This window comes from Acanthisitta chloris, unplaced genomic scaffold (genome assembly GCF_000695815.1).
Source record: "Acanthisitta chloris isolate BGI_N310 unplaced genomic scaffold, ASM69581v1 scaffold641, whole genome shotgun sequence".
NCBI classification, from domain to species: Eukaryota; Metazoa; Chordata; class Aves; order Passeriformes; family Acanthisittidae; genus Acanthisitta; species Acanthisitta chloris.
Genome location: NW_008657456.1, coordinates 41,585 through 57,265, shown reverse-complemented (window position 1 = coordinate 57,265; position 15,681 = coordinate 41,585). Strand labels below are relative to the sequence as shown.

At 39.8% G+C, this 15,681-nt stretch overlaps 1 protein-coding gene across 1 annotated transcript in view; it reads left to right on the top strand.

Annotated features, from left to right (window-relative positions):
• The window catches only part of KCNQ5 (potassium voltage-gated channel, KQT-like subfamily, member 5), an 82,509-nt gene that overhangs the window by 32,740 nt on the left and 34,088 nt on the right, over positions 1–15,681 (top strand). The window contains exons 3-6 of the mRNA XM_009084706.1: positions 3,243–3,418; positions 3,855–3,980; positions 11,852–11,962; positions 13,763–13,858. Coding sequence (XP_009082954.1) covers positions 3,243–3,418; positions 3,855–3,980; positions 11,852–11,962; positions 13,763–13,858 — 509 coding nt within the window. The remainder of the gene's footprint in view (positions 1–3,242; positions 3,419–3,854; positions 3,981–11,851; positions 11,963–13,762; positions 13,859–15,681) is intronic.

Below are 15,681 nucleotides of genomic sequence, written 5' to 3'. Positions count from 1 at the left end.
CTATTCCCAGCCTAAGGAGTTAGGGATGGGGTGTTAGTGGGGGTTGAGGGTGTGAAGAGGTAGAAAAGATGAGAACAAGGTGTGGAAAAAACCCACCAGCAGCTTGGGGAGGGTCTCTTCCCTTGAACTGTTTTATAAACATGTGCCAGTATATTTTCCACTCCCCTGTTTCCTCAGCCTTTTCTCCTTTTGGGGAGAGCCCCATCCCTACCCTCCAGCTAGAAGGGTATACACAACTAGATAAGTCTCTTGAACCAGTGTTTTAAAAAAGGGAACAGAGAGCTATGCTGCAGTTGATTTTTTTGTCTCTTGCTATCAGAGGGGACCAGAGACCCTTGGTGGGACAGAGGGCTCCCAGCAGTGCAGGGCAGATGCTGTGTGCTGCTGGCAAGACTGAATTAATTTCAATTTTTAGTGGTGGGGAACCTCCATAAAGCTCTGTGCTATAAAGAAAACTGTCAGAGCTCCTGGAATGAGTAGGAATAAGGGCAGGAGCAAATGACTGACTTGTGTAGAAAAAAAGTCCTATTGGGAGTGGTTGAGGGTAACCAAAACCCCCAGCAAACGTTTTAATAATTTTTGGACCAAATGCATAATATTTGGGTGACCTTATCCTTTTTTAAGTTCTAACAGTGATTTGCAGGAGTGCACACTGATTTTTTAACCATCTGTGATTTGCTGCTAGTCACTCACCTCTAAATAAAGTGGCTGTTACATTGCTGCTCCACTCAGAGCCACGTGGGACAAGTCAAGATCACCCTGCCATCATGTTAGTCAGTAGGGACACAGTTTCTTCAGCACAGTCTGTATTGCTCAAGGCATTCCAGCACACTCTATGTGAGCCTTTGATCCAGATAAACACACCTAAATATAGAAGCTTGCTCGTAGGTGGGTACATGTGTGTTATGTGTCTCTACTTCAAGTAGAGTCAACCGAGATCTAGGGCTTAGTTCAGCAGAGTACATAGAGGTGTCCCCTGTTATATGATATTCCCTGTTCTCCAGCAACTTCTCCTGAAGGGCACAGCTTTGCCAGATTTGAGTCTAAGCTGCTGGACCTAGGGGATGTCTCAGATACCTTAAGGCATCTCAAATGGAACTGGACAAATAAATTTGGGCAGCTGAATTGAGCCTTTTTGGTACTGAGCCCAGAGTGAAGGCAGCTGAGCAGCCAGCAGGAGCATTCCTGAGGATAAGCTGCACCTCTCTCAGTTGATGTGATTACCTTGTGCTGCATGGGGAGTTTAGTCACCTGCTTCACATGTAGACATCTAAATTTAAATGTCTTCACATGGAGCTTGATCCATCCCATCTATTTTTCTGATCTCCACTAGGATATGTGATGTCTTTAACTTTTCCTGGTCAGTTTTCCTCTTTCTGAATTCTCACCCAGACCTTCTGCATCTGGTTGTTGTGCTCTTGAGACTTGTACTGTGCAGAGACACCCCAGGATACTCTACCCATTTCTGGCTTTTCTTGATCTCTGAACTTGTTGGATTTACATCTAGAAGCAAATCCAGCACTTTAAGTAGCCAGTTATATAGTAGCCACCTATGATTCACCTATGTAGTAGGCAAAGGCATTTTAAAATGTCAGAGCATAAGATGGGCAGAAGGTCAGTCTAGCCCAACACAGTATGTCCAACAGTGACACGAGCCAACAGTAAAGAGTCAGGGAAGATCACACAAGCAGAGCAAACATACAGTGTTATTTCTCCACAAGAGTCTCCCAGCCTCCACAAACCTGCTACTCACAGACATCCTGAGCCAGAAATGGGTTTTTGGTATTAATTACCCAGGATTAAATCTTCTCCCATGAGAACACCCTACTGGCTTTAAATCTATGTACCTTTCTAGCCCCTTGTGATAAAGACTTCCACAATTTAACAGGACAATCCTTAAACCACAGATACAGGTTGTATCCACCTTTGGCATTGTAATAAGAGAACAAAGTCATGTATAGGTGAGTTCAGCAAAACCTGTGGAAGGTGTTTGGATAAGGAAGGGTATTTGGACCTCAACTTCCTTTGGTGGCTCAGCAGAACAAACAAAGGCTATTTCCTGCTGTACTGGGGCAAGCTAAGGAAACAGTCTCCTGCCTGTAGGTACAGTCAGTATCTCTCACTGCCTGGGGAGGTGGGAGGTTTCACTTACTGGGTTATTCTTGACTTGTAGCTGTGCTTGGGACAAGATGAGTCTTTATAACCTACACAAAAGAAGCAAAACTTGTATCAACAAGAACTTGCTTTCAGTTCTTCGCTGGCAAACATGGGTGTAGATTATCCTTGCATAGAAACATGTAAACACTACAAAGTCCTGAATTTAAATCCAGGTATTTCTTACAAAGGTTCTTTAAGCTTTTAAAGATAGTCAGGATTATTAATCACGAGATGAGGAAGTTAAACAGAGCCTGTTCTGTGCTTTTCCACTGTGCATACTGATGTGTCTACCCCAATCACTGTAAAAGAACATTATGCCTTCTCACAGTATCCATGTGACATCACTTTGCTGCTTCTCCTCATCTCCCCTTAAATGCTGTTCTGGCTCTAAGGGCAGCTGTCTGATTAGTTCATGCACACTGAAGTTGCTCTCACAGTTTGAAACTGTGACCTGAAGAAATAAATCCTAACACTTGCTGGGCTTCAACAAACTTTCCAGGCTGTCAGCTGAAAGAATGCCTCTGAGTACCCAGGGCTGTATTTCCTCCCTTCAGGAAATGGTGCATCAGGGGAGCTGTGACCAGAAACTACATGCCTCAACCACACAGTATCTGCTCTCATAGGAAATTAGTACTGTGTTTGTTAGTCTGATTCCACTGGATTCACCTCTGGAGATGCTCTACTTTTTTCTTACCTTAGTTTTCTTACCTTAGTTTCCTTTTTTGCCTTTTCATAGGAAACTTGTTATGGGAAGGTATATAAAGGGGAAAAGTTCTAATCCATTTATTGATTTATACAGTTTCCTACATCAGGTTTTAAAGCTCCTACATGAGTTTCCTTCAACACTGCTCCTCTGACACATATGTTTTGAAAATTGCTACCCTCAGTTTTCACCCTGGAGACACACAAGATAGTTTTTGACACCAGCCCTGACCTCACATCTCTACTTCAAACAGGAATCTCAGTGCTTTGGATTCCCACGCATCACAGGAGTCTCTTTTGTCCCCCTCATTCAGCTCATGTACATGTATGTGCTATTTATTGACACTTAGACATTAATGTTTTCTGTAATGTATTTCTTTCAGACATCATTGTTCTCATCGCTTCAATAGCAGTTGTTTCTGCAAAAACTCAGGGTAACATTTTTGCAACATCAGCACTGAGAAGTCTTCGTTTCCTACAGATCCTTCGTATGGTGCGCATGGACCGAAGAGGAGGCACTTGGAAATTATTAGGTTCAGTAGTTTATGCACATAGCAAGGTAAGTAATCTTAGATGCTAATATTGTCTGGTTGATATCTTCACTTGATGTGATTCAGCCAGAGGCCAAGAAAACAAACATTTATCAGTTTTGAGCAGAGTATCCAAAATTTTCAGTAGTAACATCAATTGTAATGTGAATTAGCACAGATGCATCAGGCCATGTTTAATGCTGACAGTTTTTAGGATATCTTGAAAATGTTGTCCTTGATAGCCAGTTGTAATTGGTTATATATTGGTGAAGTTGCTGAAGATCAAACCATAGGAGTAGACCTGGTTCACTTTCAGAAATAATTTGCATCTGTAGGGAAGCACTAGATTTTCACTGCAAAAATGCCCCCTGAAAAATATATATACATGTTTTCATTATGTCTTCCTTGAAATGCATTCTGTTCAGTCTTTAAGATGGATAATGATCTCTGTTTTCTTTTCTCTAGGAATTAATCACAGCCTGGTACATAGGATTTTTAGTACTCATCTTTTCATCCTTCCTGGTTTATCTGGTGGAAAAAGATGCAAATAACCAATTCTCCACATATGCAGATGCTCTCTGGTGGGGCACAGTAAGTACAGAAAAATAACATAGAGTCTTTAAGCAGTATGTTAATGTGCTTTGAATTTCACCTATTGAGGATTTTAACTTAGTGTGCCATTCAGTGAATTGTTTTCACTGCCAGAAAGACTGGTCTGAGAGTCTCCCTTCTCCAGCTATTCATTTGCACATCCACAGATCAGCCCATCCTAGAGAACAGCTATTTATGTGTTTGTGCTGCAAACCAGACTACTATACCTCAAAGGAAGAAAGTGTTGTACTTTTTATCCCAGAGATGCTTTGATCCAAACCAGGGGGGCCGTAAGCTGCAGTGCAGAAAGAGGAGCAAGTGTCAGGAAAGAAAGAGGGGAAAAAAATCATCAGCTTTGTGATGAAAGGAAGAATATCATCAGTGCCCTTAGAATGATGTTGCTTCTCCTTCCTCTGTGCCTTGAGCACAAAAAAGCAGAAAGTGTTGTACTTTTTATCCCAGAGATGCTTTGATCCAAACCAGGGGGGCCGTAAGCTGCAGTGCAGAAAGAGGAGCAAGTGTCAGGAAAGAAAGAGGGGAAAAAAATCATCAGCTTTGTGATGAAAGGAAGAATATCATCAGTGCCCTTAGAATGATGTTGCTTCTCCTTCCTCTGTGCCTTGAGCACAAAAAAGCAAGAATAATCCATTGTGGTTCAGCAGTGTTTTACAGGTATTGAATTAGAGGTTGAGTCACTGAGCTATATCTAAACCTTTACTAGCATAAATAGGCCTCTGTTAGTTTAAATATGACTTAACAAATATTGTAAGTTCTTGTTTTACCAGAATGTCCTAGCCAAGCTTTGAATCAGTATAAAGCCCTGATTTACTTGAGATTGTGGTTACCTATACAATCATTTGTCTTTACTTTGTTGAAATCTGTGGGATCTAAGTACATGCCTGTCTGCTTTTCTGAAAGAGGAAGGATTATATGAATGCTGACATGATTAAATAAATTAGGCTTTAAATGAACAACAAAAGGCTAGGTCCAAAGTTTGGATTTTTTTAAATGGCATAATATGTAAGGTTTTTTTGCTTTAAAATGTCCTAGTGATCTAGACTCCTGCCCTATATGAGAGTTACTTAGGCCACTTAAGAAACCTGGCCCAACAAAGCTTATGGCAGAGTTATTGCCAGGCAGTATAAAACTGCTTTTCCTTTCTTTCTGATGCAGTAGAACAAACACAGTGAGCTCTGACAGTCTCTGGGTAGTGAAATGATACCTGTGAGATCATTAATGCTGACATAACCTAGAGCACTCATTAGTTTTTCTGGATAAGTGCAAGACCTGAACCAGCCTTGGCCACTTTTTCGTCACCAGAATGCTGCAGAAATGAAGCTTTCTCACCTCAGACCTTCTGCTGACAGGATTTCATCTCAGCTTAGAAGTACCTGCAGACTCAGTACATGGACAGTGCAAAGGCCCTTTCCAAAATGCTTTAAATCATTGGGAAGTATTTCTAATAAGTTTTGTCTACATTTTGAGCTAAGGTCAAGGTCATTTACTATTAGTAGGGCTAGTTTGTGTATTTGAAATTTGTTCATCTAAGGGTTAATCATTTATTCCATGTCTTCCCTATATTTCTGTGTTATCAGTGCACTAAATTGGGAGCTTGGAAAAGCCAGGCCTAGTAAGTCATACTGGTGCCTTTACAAGTATATAAAAGTACTTTTTTTCTGAAGCTTTTTGCTTTGGAGCACCAAGGCAGATCTCTGACAAAATGCACATTTTATCCTGTAGTCCAAACACATGTAAAAGTCTTATTGGCTAAAGTCATGAGAGAAAGTTTTGCCCTCAGTTGCATCACTGCAGTTTATTTTGTTTGACTTTTCTTCAAAAGCTGAGGTGTAGGTTTTGCTTAAATCTTTCTAACCTGCCTGTATAGGCACAGTTGTGAAGCATCTGGCTTGGGATGTCCTTGCTGATGGGTACCCTGGCTTGGCAGTCTGAAAACACCATTGCCCCTTTAGGGGTGGCATGGGGATGTGATCCTGTGAGAGACCCTCCCTTGGCAGTGCACAGATTTGGGAATGGATGTTTTCAGACACTCAATTCTCTAGGAATCATCCTCTACCTCTCTGCAAAGTTGTGTGACTTAGCACTGCATAGTCAGGGAGTTTGGTTGGGCAGAGGATTGTACTCACCAGTCAGCAGGCAATGATGGGGGGAAACATCCACGAGGAACAAGAAAGTCCAGCAAACTCAGGTCTCCACACCACTCTGACATCTGACTGAGGTTTGTGTTAGATCCAGATCCTTCTCCCTAAGCAGCTCCAGCAGCAGGAACAAGATCTTTATTTTAGAGTTTTCTTCTCCACTACCTGCTGACTGTTATTTTTTTAAGGAAAAGCCCTACTAGGAAATAATCATTGTATAAAGTGGTGCTTAGAATATTTTGGACACTATGAAGAGAAAATGTATTGAGTCATAGGTCATATAACTAGTGCAACTGAGAAAACAGGACTCTTGTCTTGACATCAGAAGTCAAAACAACAAATTGTAATTAAAAAGAAAACCTGAAAACAATATATATTGTATATTTCTATGTATTTTCTTCTTTCCCCGGTGTATGACATGAATACATTTACATTTTAATGCACTTAAGCAAGTGCACAAAGTTACTGAAAATCAGTGTTCCCCCTTACCTGTTATCTTTGCCATTTTAATAATAGTATTTTTTGTATAATATGTAAAACAGTATGTGGGAAATGCATAATGTGCTTCTTAGTCATGGTTGTTTTTACTGCCAGAGTAACCCACATGCAGATTTTTGAAAAGGTCAGATTGTGTGCCATTCTAGGGAAAATTAATACTTAGTCTGATTTGGTTTGTTTATTTGCAAAAGCTGTTCTTAAACCACAGATTATCTACCAAATCCTGGCCTCAGTTCTGTTATGGCAGAGGTGCAAGAAGGAAAAGACAGCCTTGAAGTCAGGCACAAATAGACACCTTAAATTTCAAGCTTTTAGAGGAATTTACACCCCTCCTTACAGGATCAACCCCAGCATGCTGCAATTAACACACTTATTAATTCAGATTATTTGAGGGTCATACCCTGCTATGGTCATTTCACTGACCCCATTTCTGAAACCCATATTTGTAACCCTGAAATGAAAGGCAGGATGTGGCATCCGAATTTACATATGAATACTCCACTGTATTTGCTATTACATGCTGCACTGTGCAACCCACAATTTCAACATCATGCTAATATTACCAGTGTGAATATCCTTGTGGTTGAGGTCCCTGTAGTGCTGCCTAACACAGCAGCACACAACAGTGAGTGCTATATGAAGAGCTCAAGTTCAAATTTTGCGTTGGTAGAGAAGGCAAATTGATTTAACAGAAGAAAATAACCAAACTATATGGGAACAAAAGGTCAATTAAAAAAACTTTAGTATTTCAAAACCAAACCACGCATGGTTTTCTGAGGAATGCTCATGTTGACTAGAACTGTGTGTGCTTGTAGTGACATTTAGTTTATACATTAATAAGTTTTAGCTGCAAATGTAATGCAATTAAGATTCCTGTCTCTATTACACATTTGTCAAAATTTCTTTTAATAAGTCGTTATTTTCTAGTAGTATCCAGTAGTTACAGTTGGATACAGAATGGCTCTGGCACTCCACAGTGACCTGTTGGTGAACAAAACATATTACAGTGAATAATATTGTCACAACGACTAGCTCAAAGGAGTTAATATTGATGGCATTTTTCCCATTTAATGTAATGACAGCATGAGCAAACTACATTGTTTTCAGTTAACTGATGTCAGGTAAAGATTCAGAAGGTAAGTACTGCTAGCAGAACATAAAATGACATCAGAAAGAAATATTAGGGTAGAGGAAGGCCTCCTGGGTTCTATCTCACCTAATTGAAGTCATCTAAGTTATATAATCACATTCATTATTATATTACCTCACATATATTAGCATATTCATTAGCTCCAGCAATTCGAGAGAACAGAAGTTCGATCATCGTTGTGAGTTTTGAGCCTAGCCAGTTGACAATTCCTCCCTTGGCTGATCTGTCCAGGCACCTCATTTATAGAAGTAACCAAAACGGAATGGTTTGCATCTGGTACAAAAGACAGGACTCAGCTAGCTCATTTAGCCATGAAGGAGTGTGATTCAGCTGTTTGAACATAGGCAATCAGTACCACCAAAGAGCTGTTGGAGGGTCTGCTGCCTCTCCTGCAGGTGGTCCTTGGTCAGATGCCCTAGGGCATCTCAGGTGGCACTAGATGTTGGTTTTCAGGCAAGCCCAAGCCCTACATTTCAGGATAGGATGAGTTACTTGCTGGAGAAATCTCTCTTTCCATTGTGCATGTTGTGGTAACCAAATCACGCTAAACACCTATGCTTTTTGATTCTGACATTGAGTGATATTAATCCTATACAAATAAATTCTAAAAGGTTTGGGTTATTTTCCTGGTTTAGACTGTGCTGATGAGATGCAGAGCTGCTCAGCAGGTATCCCCAGAAAGACATGATTTACACACCTTGTTATTTCTTCTACTGTTTTGGTTTTGGGTTTTTTGGGTTTTTTTCTTCCTTGCCCAAGTCTCTTCTCAAATAAACAACCTGTCTCTAACTATTTTCACAGGTTTGCTACAGATACTGTTTTTCTACCTAGTCACTCTTGGTTGTGTATGGTACCTCTGATGCAGTCACCTGAATGTCATTGTCCTTGCAAGATTGTGTTCCCTGAGAAGTCCCAAATAATTTCCTCCAGTCACCTCTGAACTTTGGTCTCTTGTCTGTTACCCACCTGTGGGACCCAACCTTCCCTCACAGTGCTAGCTGTAACTTCTGTCTGCTTCTCACATTATTATCAGTGATGTCTGGAAATTTCTCATGTTGTCATGGTTTCACATCCAGTAGTTTTCCACACCATGGAAATTTAATTTAATATCAGGATTATGGCAGGCAGGGTCTGTGCAGTGGTTTAGTCATTCACTTGCAGCACTAACAATGATGCAGAGAATTATTGTTGAACTTGACTGTAAAGTTGTCCGGAAAAATATTTTCTTAGTTGGGTGATGAGAGGAGGGTAAAATGAAGATCAAGCCCCTTTGTTCAGTGTTGAGTAAGGCAGTACAGCATGGTGCTGACACTTATACACCTGTGTAAAGACTGTCCTGAGATAAAACAGATCAAAGTGAGCAAGAAGCCACTGATATTCTTAATCATAGACTGATACCATTAAGACCTAAGTACTTAGAAGAATGGGGAGAAAGGCTTTAATATGGCCTTGTTATTTTCTTTGGAGAAATTCCAGAGATACAGTCTGTGTGACTGCTCCTGGTTTTGGATCACTTCCAGATGTCAGGTCCCAAAGGTTCAAGTTTATCTTCGGCTTCTTTGGAAGACAGTTTGGTGGCAATATCCTTAATATGCAGATGACACCTGGTTCTGTTTCCTTCTCATCAGCCCAGGCAGGAGATATCTCTGTACTTTCCAGTGTCTGGCAGAGATAGGGAGATGGACAGAAGCCAATAACGTGGGCACATTCCAGAGCTCCAAACTGCTTTGCAGGGACTGGCCTGGAAACAAATTTTGTGGAACTTTTATTCAGGGATTCATTTAGTCAAGTGCTTTGCTCCTCTTGGGGTCTTAATAGCCTCATAGCAGTTGCCCTCTGATGTGATGAGCTGGGATTATCTTCTTCAGCAAACAAAGGAAAACCAAACCAATCCTCTCTGCCAGGCCAAGAGCATGGCGGCATCAGCCCACCTCTGCCAGAAAAGAGGGAGCTTCATTCCCATCTCCCATCCTCCTTGTTGCTCCGTCTCAGTCATGCACTGCCTTATGCAAGCTCTGGAGCTTGTTAGGCACTTCCATGAGCTGACACAACTCAGCAAAGCAGCAGAAACAAACCACGCAGAAATGTGGATCATTCTCTCCCCTTCCTGGGTGGCTTTGGCTCACCAAAGAGCCCAGCAAAAGCTAAGAAGAGGGGACGGGGCAAGGAAGTGAAGAGGAGCAAGGAAGGAGAGTGAGACCTGATCGGCACCCAGGGTGGTGTGTCTTTGACCAGGCTAGCATTACAAAACTTGAGACTTGATAACCACTTGAAATTTCAGCTGCAGCCTGAATTCAGCTCTCTCTCTCCCTTAGTCACTGTGCCTTTCTCTGGGTAAATTACACCCGCAGCTTGTTCCTAACAATGGGAGCAATTAAAAGCACTGTTTACTATCGACAGAGTCCTAAATAGTTGAAATCTAATTACTTCCAAAAGACTTTCCTTCTTTTGTCCTGTGGTGACCCCGACATTAAATAGAATTGCTTTGTCCGTCTTGCCTAGGAATGAACTTTGAGGAAGCTGGAAGCAAAATAATGTCTCTAGAAGGCAATTTCCTGAAGAATTTGTTCCTGCCAGAATATTTGCTAAGCCTGAACTTGCCCACATTTGGTACATGATGTAAAATAATTCTCCATGCACATGCTCTCCCTAATAACAGGCCCCAGAGTCCTTGGCATTCAGCCTACTGTTGTCTATCTTTGTCCTTTAACATCGTGTGCCATTGCCAGAGCATGCGCCCTACAACCTCCCACCTGGCCTACAGAAATCCTCTGCTCTGCCCACACCTTCTCCAGCTGCCCACACCAGGCACCCACCTGGGTCCAAACTCCACAAGATGGATGTGCAGAGATGCAACTTTCTCCTGCCAGTCCAGTCCCCAGGTTTGGGACTGATGTGCTTCCCAGGCCAAGAGAAGCCTGGAGGACAATTCCTTGGGTCAGGGAAGATGTTCAGCCACATACAGACATGAAGCCCTAATCTTTTGCCTTGGAGATATGCTCAGTGAACCACAACCACACACCATTATCTCAGTGGTATTGACATATGTGCCGCATTGATAGTGACCTGCGGTCAATGAGTCACACGCAGAGAGTTCTCCCACCTGTACCAAAATCTGCCATTGACTGCACTGGTGCTGCTTGGCAGGGGTGCTGGCCCCCACAGCACAGCTTTGGAAACATTCTGAGCCTCTAGTTATACTTGCCACACAAAAGGATTAGAAGTGCTCTCCCCTTCTTCTCTAACCTCTTCCCTGGTAGGTCTGAGCTAACATGGTGCAACAGCCCAAGGTACCTCTGCATCTGTTGCTATGTAGTAACCTTTGGAACTTCATGTCAGGAGTGATATAGGTATATCTGAACCTGTCAGAAGGAAGAGAAAGAAGTGTGAACCTTAGAGTGCCTTCTAGCTTTTGATTAGTGGTTTTTTTTATGTTTCAGAAGCTAATTCACTTCAAATTGTACTGATGGGCTTGTAGAAAGTGCAGCTGTTTCTTGCAGTTCCTTTGACTTTATATCATCTGCAACCATCAGCTTCCTCCCTGCTATATTTTTCCAGTATAATCTTTGTGTAATTTATATTTGTGTAGTTGTGTAAATACTTACAGTTATATTTCCCTGGAGAAAATAATTGAAACACCTTTACGTCCATGGAAAAATAACACTTTTTTCTGCCCAATTTACATCATTTCCCATCATTTCCCTCCAATTTGAGATGAAGACTTTCCGGTTTACTATTTTTAAATTTATTTATTGCTTATTTAGGTACTTTTCTCAGATTTATTATTTATTTCAGTTTTATTCAGTCATAAATAGTATGAAGCTTTCATATACTTTTCTCAGATTTATTATTTATTTCCGTTTTATTCAGTCATAAACAGTATGAAGCTTTCATAAAAAAACATCTTAATGTTAACTTATTTATGTTTGGTTTTCCTTAGAAACAACTCTGTATTTCAAATGTCTTGGATTCTTTAGTGGAAATGCTGCTTCATGCAATGTAAATAATCTGCAACTAATCTGTCAGTGTCTTCTGGTAAACCACAATGTTCATTCATTTCTTTTTAGATCACATTGACAACCATTGGCTACGGAGACAAAACTCCTCTCACTTGGCTTGGAAGGTTGCTTTCCGCAGGATTTGCTCTGCTTGGCATTTCTTTCTTTGCACTACCTGCTGTGAGTATGCCTATCAAATTTGTAAAGAGATAATAGAAACTCCTGCCACTGTAATGATAGAAAAAGCTGAAGGGAGCTGCTTGCATGAACAACAACTGTTCAAGGTTTTTCATTCTGTGACAACACTAGTGAGTTTCTACCCAAAATCCAAACAAAAGGTTTGGTGTCATTGCTTTAGTTTCGGTGAGTTTCTCTGGCAAGAGCAAAACTGGGAAATAATCCTAAATTAGGTTGCCTACTAAGTTTTAGGTTTATATTTTTCTGACTTACATTATACTTAAAAAATAGTGAGCTATTTCTAATAGCTTGTGTTGTATGACCATGCTCAGGCTACCAACAGAGAGTAGTAGAAGGCATTAAATCAACCAAAAGTCAGCATCATTTAAAGTAAAAATGCAGCTGTCATTTTCTGTGAATGATTGTAAATAAACATTGCAGTTTATTTATGTTGTTTTTGTCAATGTTCAAGAGACTTTAATGGAAATAGGAGTAATCTAATGACTAAAATATAGTGTAGCTTCAGAAATAACTTCTCAATTCTGCGAGTGAATTTCGTTGCTTTTTTAAATTAATATTGAATAAGCATGAAATGAGAAGTGACATTTGTATTTTATTGTTTTGTCTTCAGTGCAACGTGTTTTAACACTCAGATACCTTATCTATAGTTCACTATAAAACATGTATGTTATAATACTTAATTTGTTTCCAACTATATAGAAAAACCAAGATTAAAACTCAGCGTTTGCCAACAGCATTGAATCATCTAGTGCACTGCTTTTATTTCTTACAATAGGTACATAGAGTATTTCAGTGTCTTTGGCATATTATAATGGATTATAATTATAATTATAATACATTACCTGTTTGTGAATCTTTGACATTTATTGGCACCTACTGTAATTAATTCCTTTTGTCACCTAGTCACCACTAACAAGAAAGTTAGTCTTAGCAGCACTACAATGAAAAGATTAATAACCTTACATAGCAGAGATGCCATAACTTTTGTTCCTCATGTCATATCTATGTACAGATACTAATTTTCCTCATAAACACTTTTGTGCTTAATCTGTCTGTAAAACAAGAGGTATGTGTACTAAGAATCAAGTGGAAATATTCTTCCTTATAATGCAGACATGTCCAGCAGAAATATTACACTCCTTGCAAGTCAAGGAGAAGAATATTCTGTCTTTGGATCTGTTCAGCTGAAGTCAAATTTATCTTACTTACACAAAGGTACAAAGGCTAAAAGGGGAGAGATTTTTTCATAGCCTGTAGAATGAACAATGGGCATTATTTAAACAGAGAAGAGTGAGAAGAAATGGCCATAATCTGTTAAGAAAAGCATTTTCTAACTTTTCTGAAATGCAATGTTATAATAAGTACTGCAGATACCACTCTGAGGTCCATATATATCTGGCATATCTGCCAGCAGGTCATTTTATCATTCCTAACTTAAGTTCATCTGAATGATTCTACTTTAGATAGATAGATAGATAGATAGATAGATAGATAGATAGATAGATAGATAGATACATGGCCTTTATAGTTGCAGGAACATAATGTAGCACAAACCCAGGCATGAGTGGTCATTGGTAGTGCCATAGATGTTACCTCTGAAGTAAAGAGTCTCCTGCTTTACCACAAAAGGGGCACTGTACTACACCTTATACCATCATACAGTGTCATAAATGCGCTACCTGAAGCAACTATATGATGTAATATCTTCACAAAATCTTTGTAATTGATGTATATTTGTTGAAAAAACTGCCTAATGTTGATAAATGGCATACTGTATCACAGGGCATCCTTGGCTCAGGATTTGCATTGAAAGTGCAGGAACAGCATCGTCAGAAACACTTTGAGAAAAGAAGGAATCCAGCTGCAAGTTTAATTCAGGTAAATATGAAATCCCCACAAAGAGAATAGTAGGTAATTTAAAGTACACATTGGAACAAGTCCTATTATTTCAGTTTGGAAAGTTTTGCAGAAATAACGTTTAACAGATTGGTTAGCTTCATCAAATAACTTTGCTCAGTGATTGCTATGTGTTCCCATAACTGTGTATAGAATCACAGAATTGTTTAGTCTGGAAAAGACCTGTAAGATCATCGAGTCTGGCTGTACATAGCATTTCTATGTGTAGTTTTTGAGGTTTTCTACCCATGCTGAAGAAACCAAGGCAAGGATGTCAAATGCATGCCTGCAGTTAGCAAAGTGTTTGGAAAAGAGGAACTGATCCCTAGACAACACAACTGACAGCACAGTGCTTTTGCCTATATTAAGCTACTTTTCATCTACTACAGGGTTTAGAGTATTCCAGTGAGCAGCATACTTGGTGAAGATGAAAAGTGTCCTGCCCAGAGAATTGGTTTCACTATTAGTCAACTCAAAAGCTAGAAAAGTAGGCACTAGCAATTCCAAAATATCTGAAATTGTCTGACATTATTTCAGCTCCAGTATTGACCTGATGGTGTAGATCAAAAATTGAGAAAGCTGACTGATTTCAGAGAGTGACTCTCAATAGGCAAAATCATTGTGAAAGGAGGACATTTGTTGTGGGATCTCATACTGATCACCATTTGCATGTTCATTTACATGTTCAGCGTTTTCAGTGATCCAGAAATTAATATACAATTACTGATGGAGATATTTGCTGATGGCACAAGGCCTGGCAGAATAGGAAAGATAAGGGCAGGCACACAGGAATAAACCCAAGGATGACTGTCAGGGTGAAATGATTCCTACCAGATGTCTTAATACAACAAATATGAACCTTGATCTAGAAACAGTGAATTCAGATTATTACAAGCACCTTTACCCCAGTATTAGTGACTCTGGAAAGGATTTGGTGAAGTATGAGAAATACAGAGGAGAAAGAGTGGGAAGGAAAGCTTAAGAGCTTCACACAAGTCCCCAGTATGTTACTCCACCTAGTTTTACTGCAGTTGTTAGACACAGAACCATAAACATAACAAGGAGAAGGCTGGTATTAGCACTGTATCTGCTGATGCTCATACTAACATGCTGCATATCAACTCAGCATCTGCAGTTTGAAAATGAGACAGGAAGACTAGAGAAAGTAAGTAAAACATTGAGAAAAATGAGTCAAGGACTGGAGAAAACTTCATATTCATAAAAATGCAAGATGTGTCTGAACTGCACATCATTGTGCACTGTAACGGTGCCCAGGGTTTTTTTAATTGTCTGTTGTAGATATTGATAATGAACTACCATGGAAATCAGTTATCAGGATTAGAATAGCTATCAGGATAATGACTATTTTCTAATCAGTTACTCTGTAGAATTAGTCTGTGCTAACTCTTCCATTGCCACAGATAGACTGTTTGCTAAAACCTTTACCTGGCCTAAAGATAGCTGTAGAAAACTGAAATGTTTCATATGGACATACTTTTCTCAATTTCTTCAGCATATAAAAATATTCAGTGTAAGAATTATTTGAACATAAAAGTCCAGAAAGGAAGTCCTGGAACCTACAGGACTATTTAATGTAGCAGACACAAACATAACAAGTATGTCTGAGTATAAGCCAAAACCTAAGAGTTTCACATTGTAAATTGCTTCACTGGTTGATCATTTTCATTCTCAAAAGCTCCTGCATTATTTTTAAAATGAGTGACAGGTTCATCTGTAGATGAGGACTAGATGTTTCTTGGAGATATGCAGTAGAAAAACACAAGGTATTAGATTCAGTACAAAAC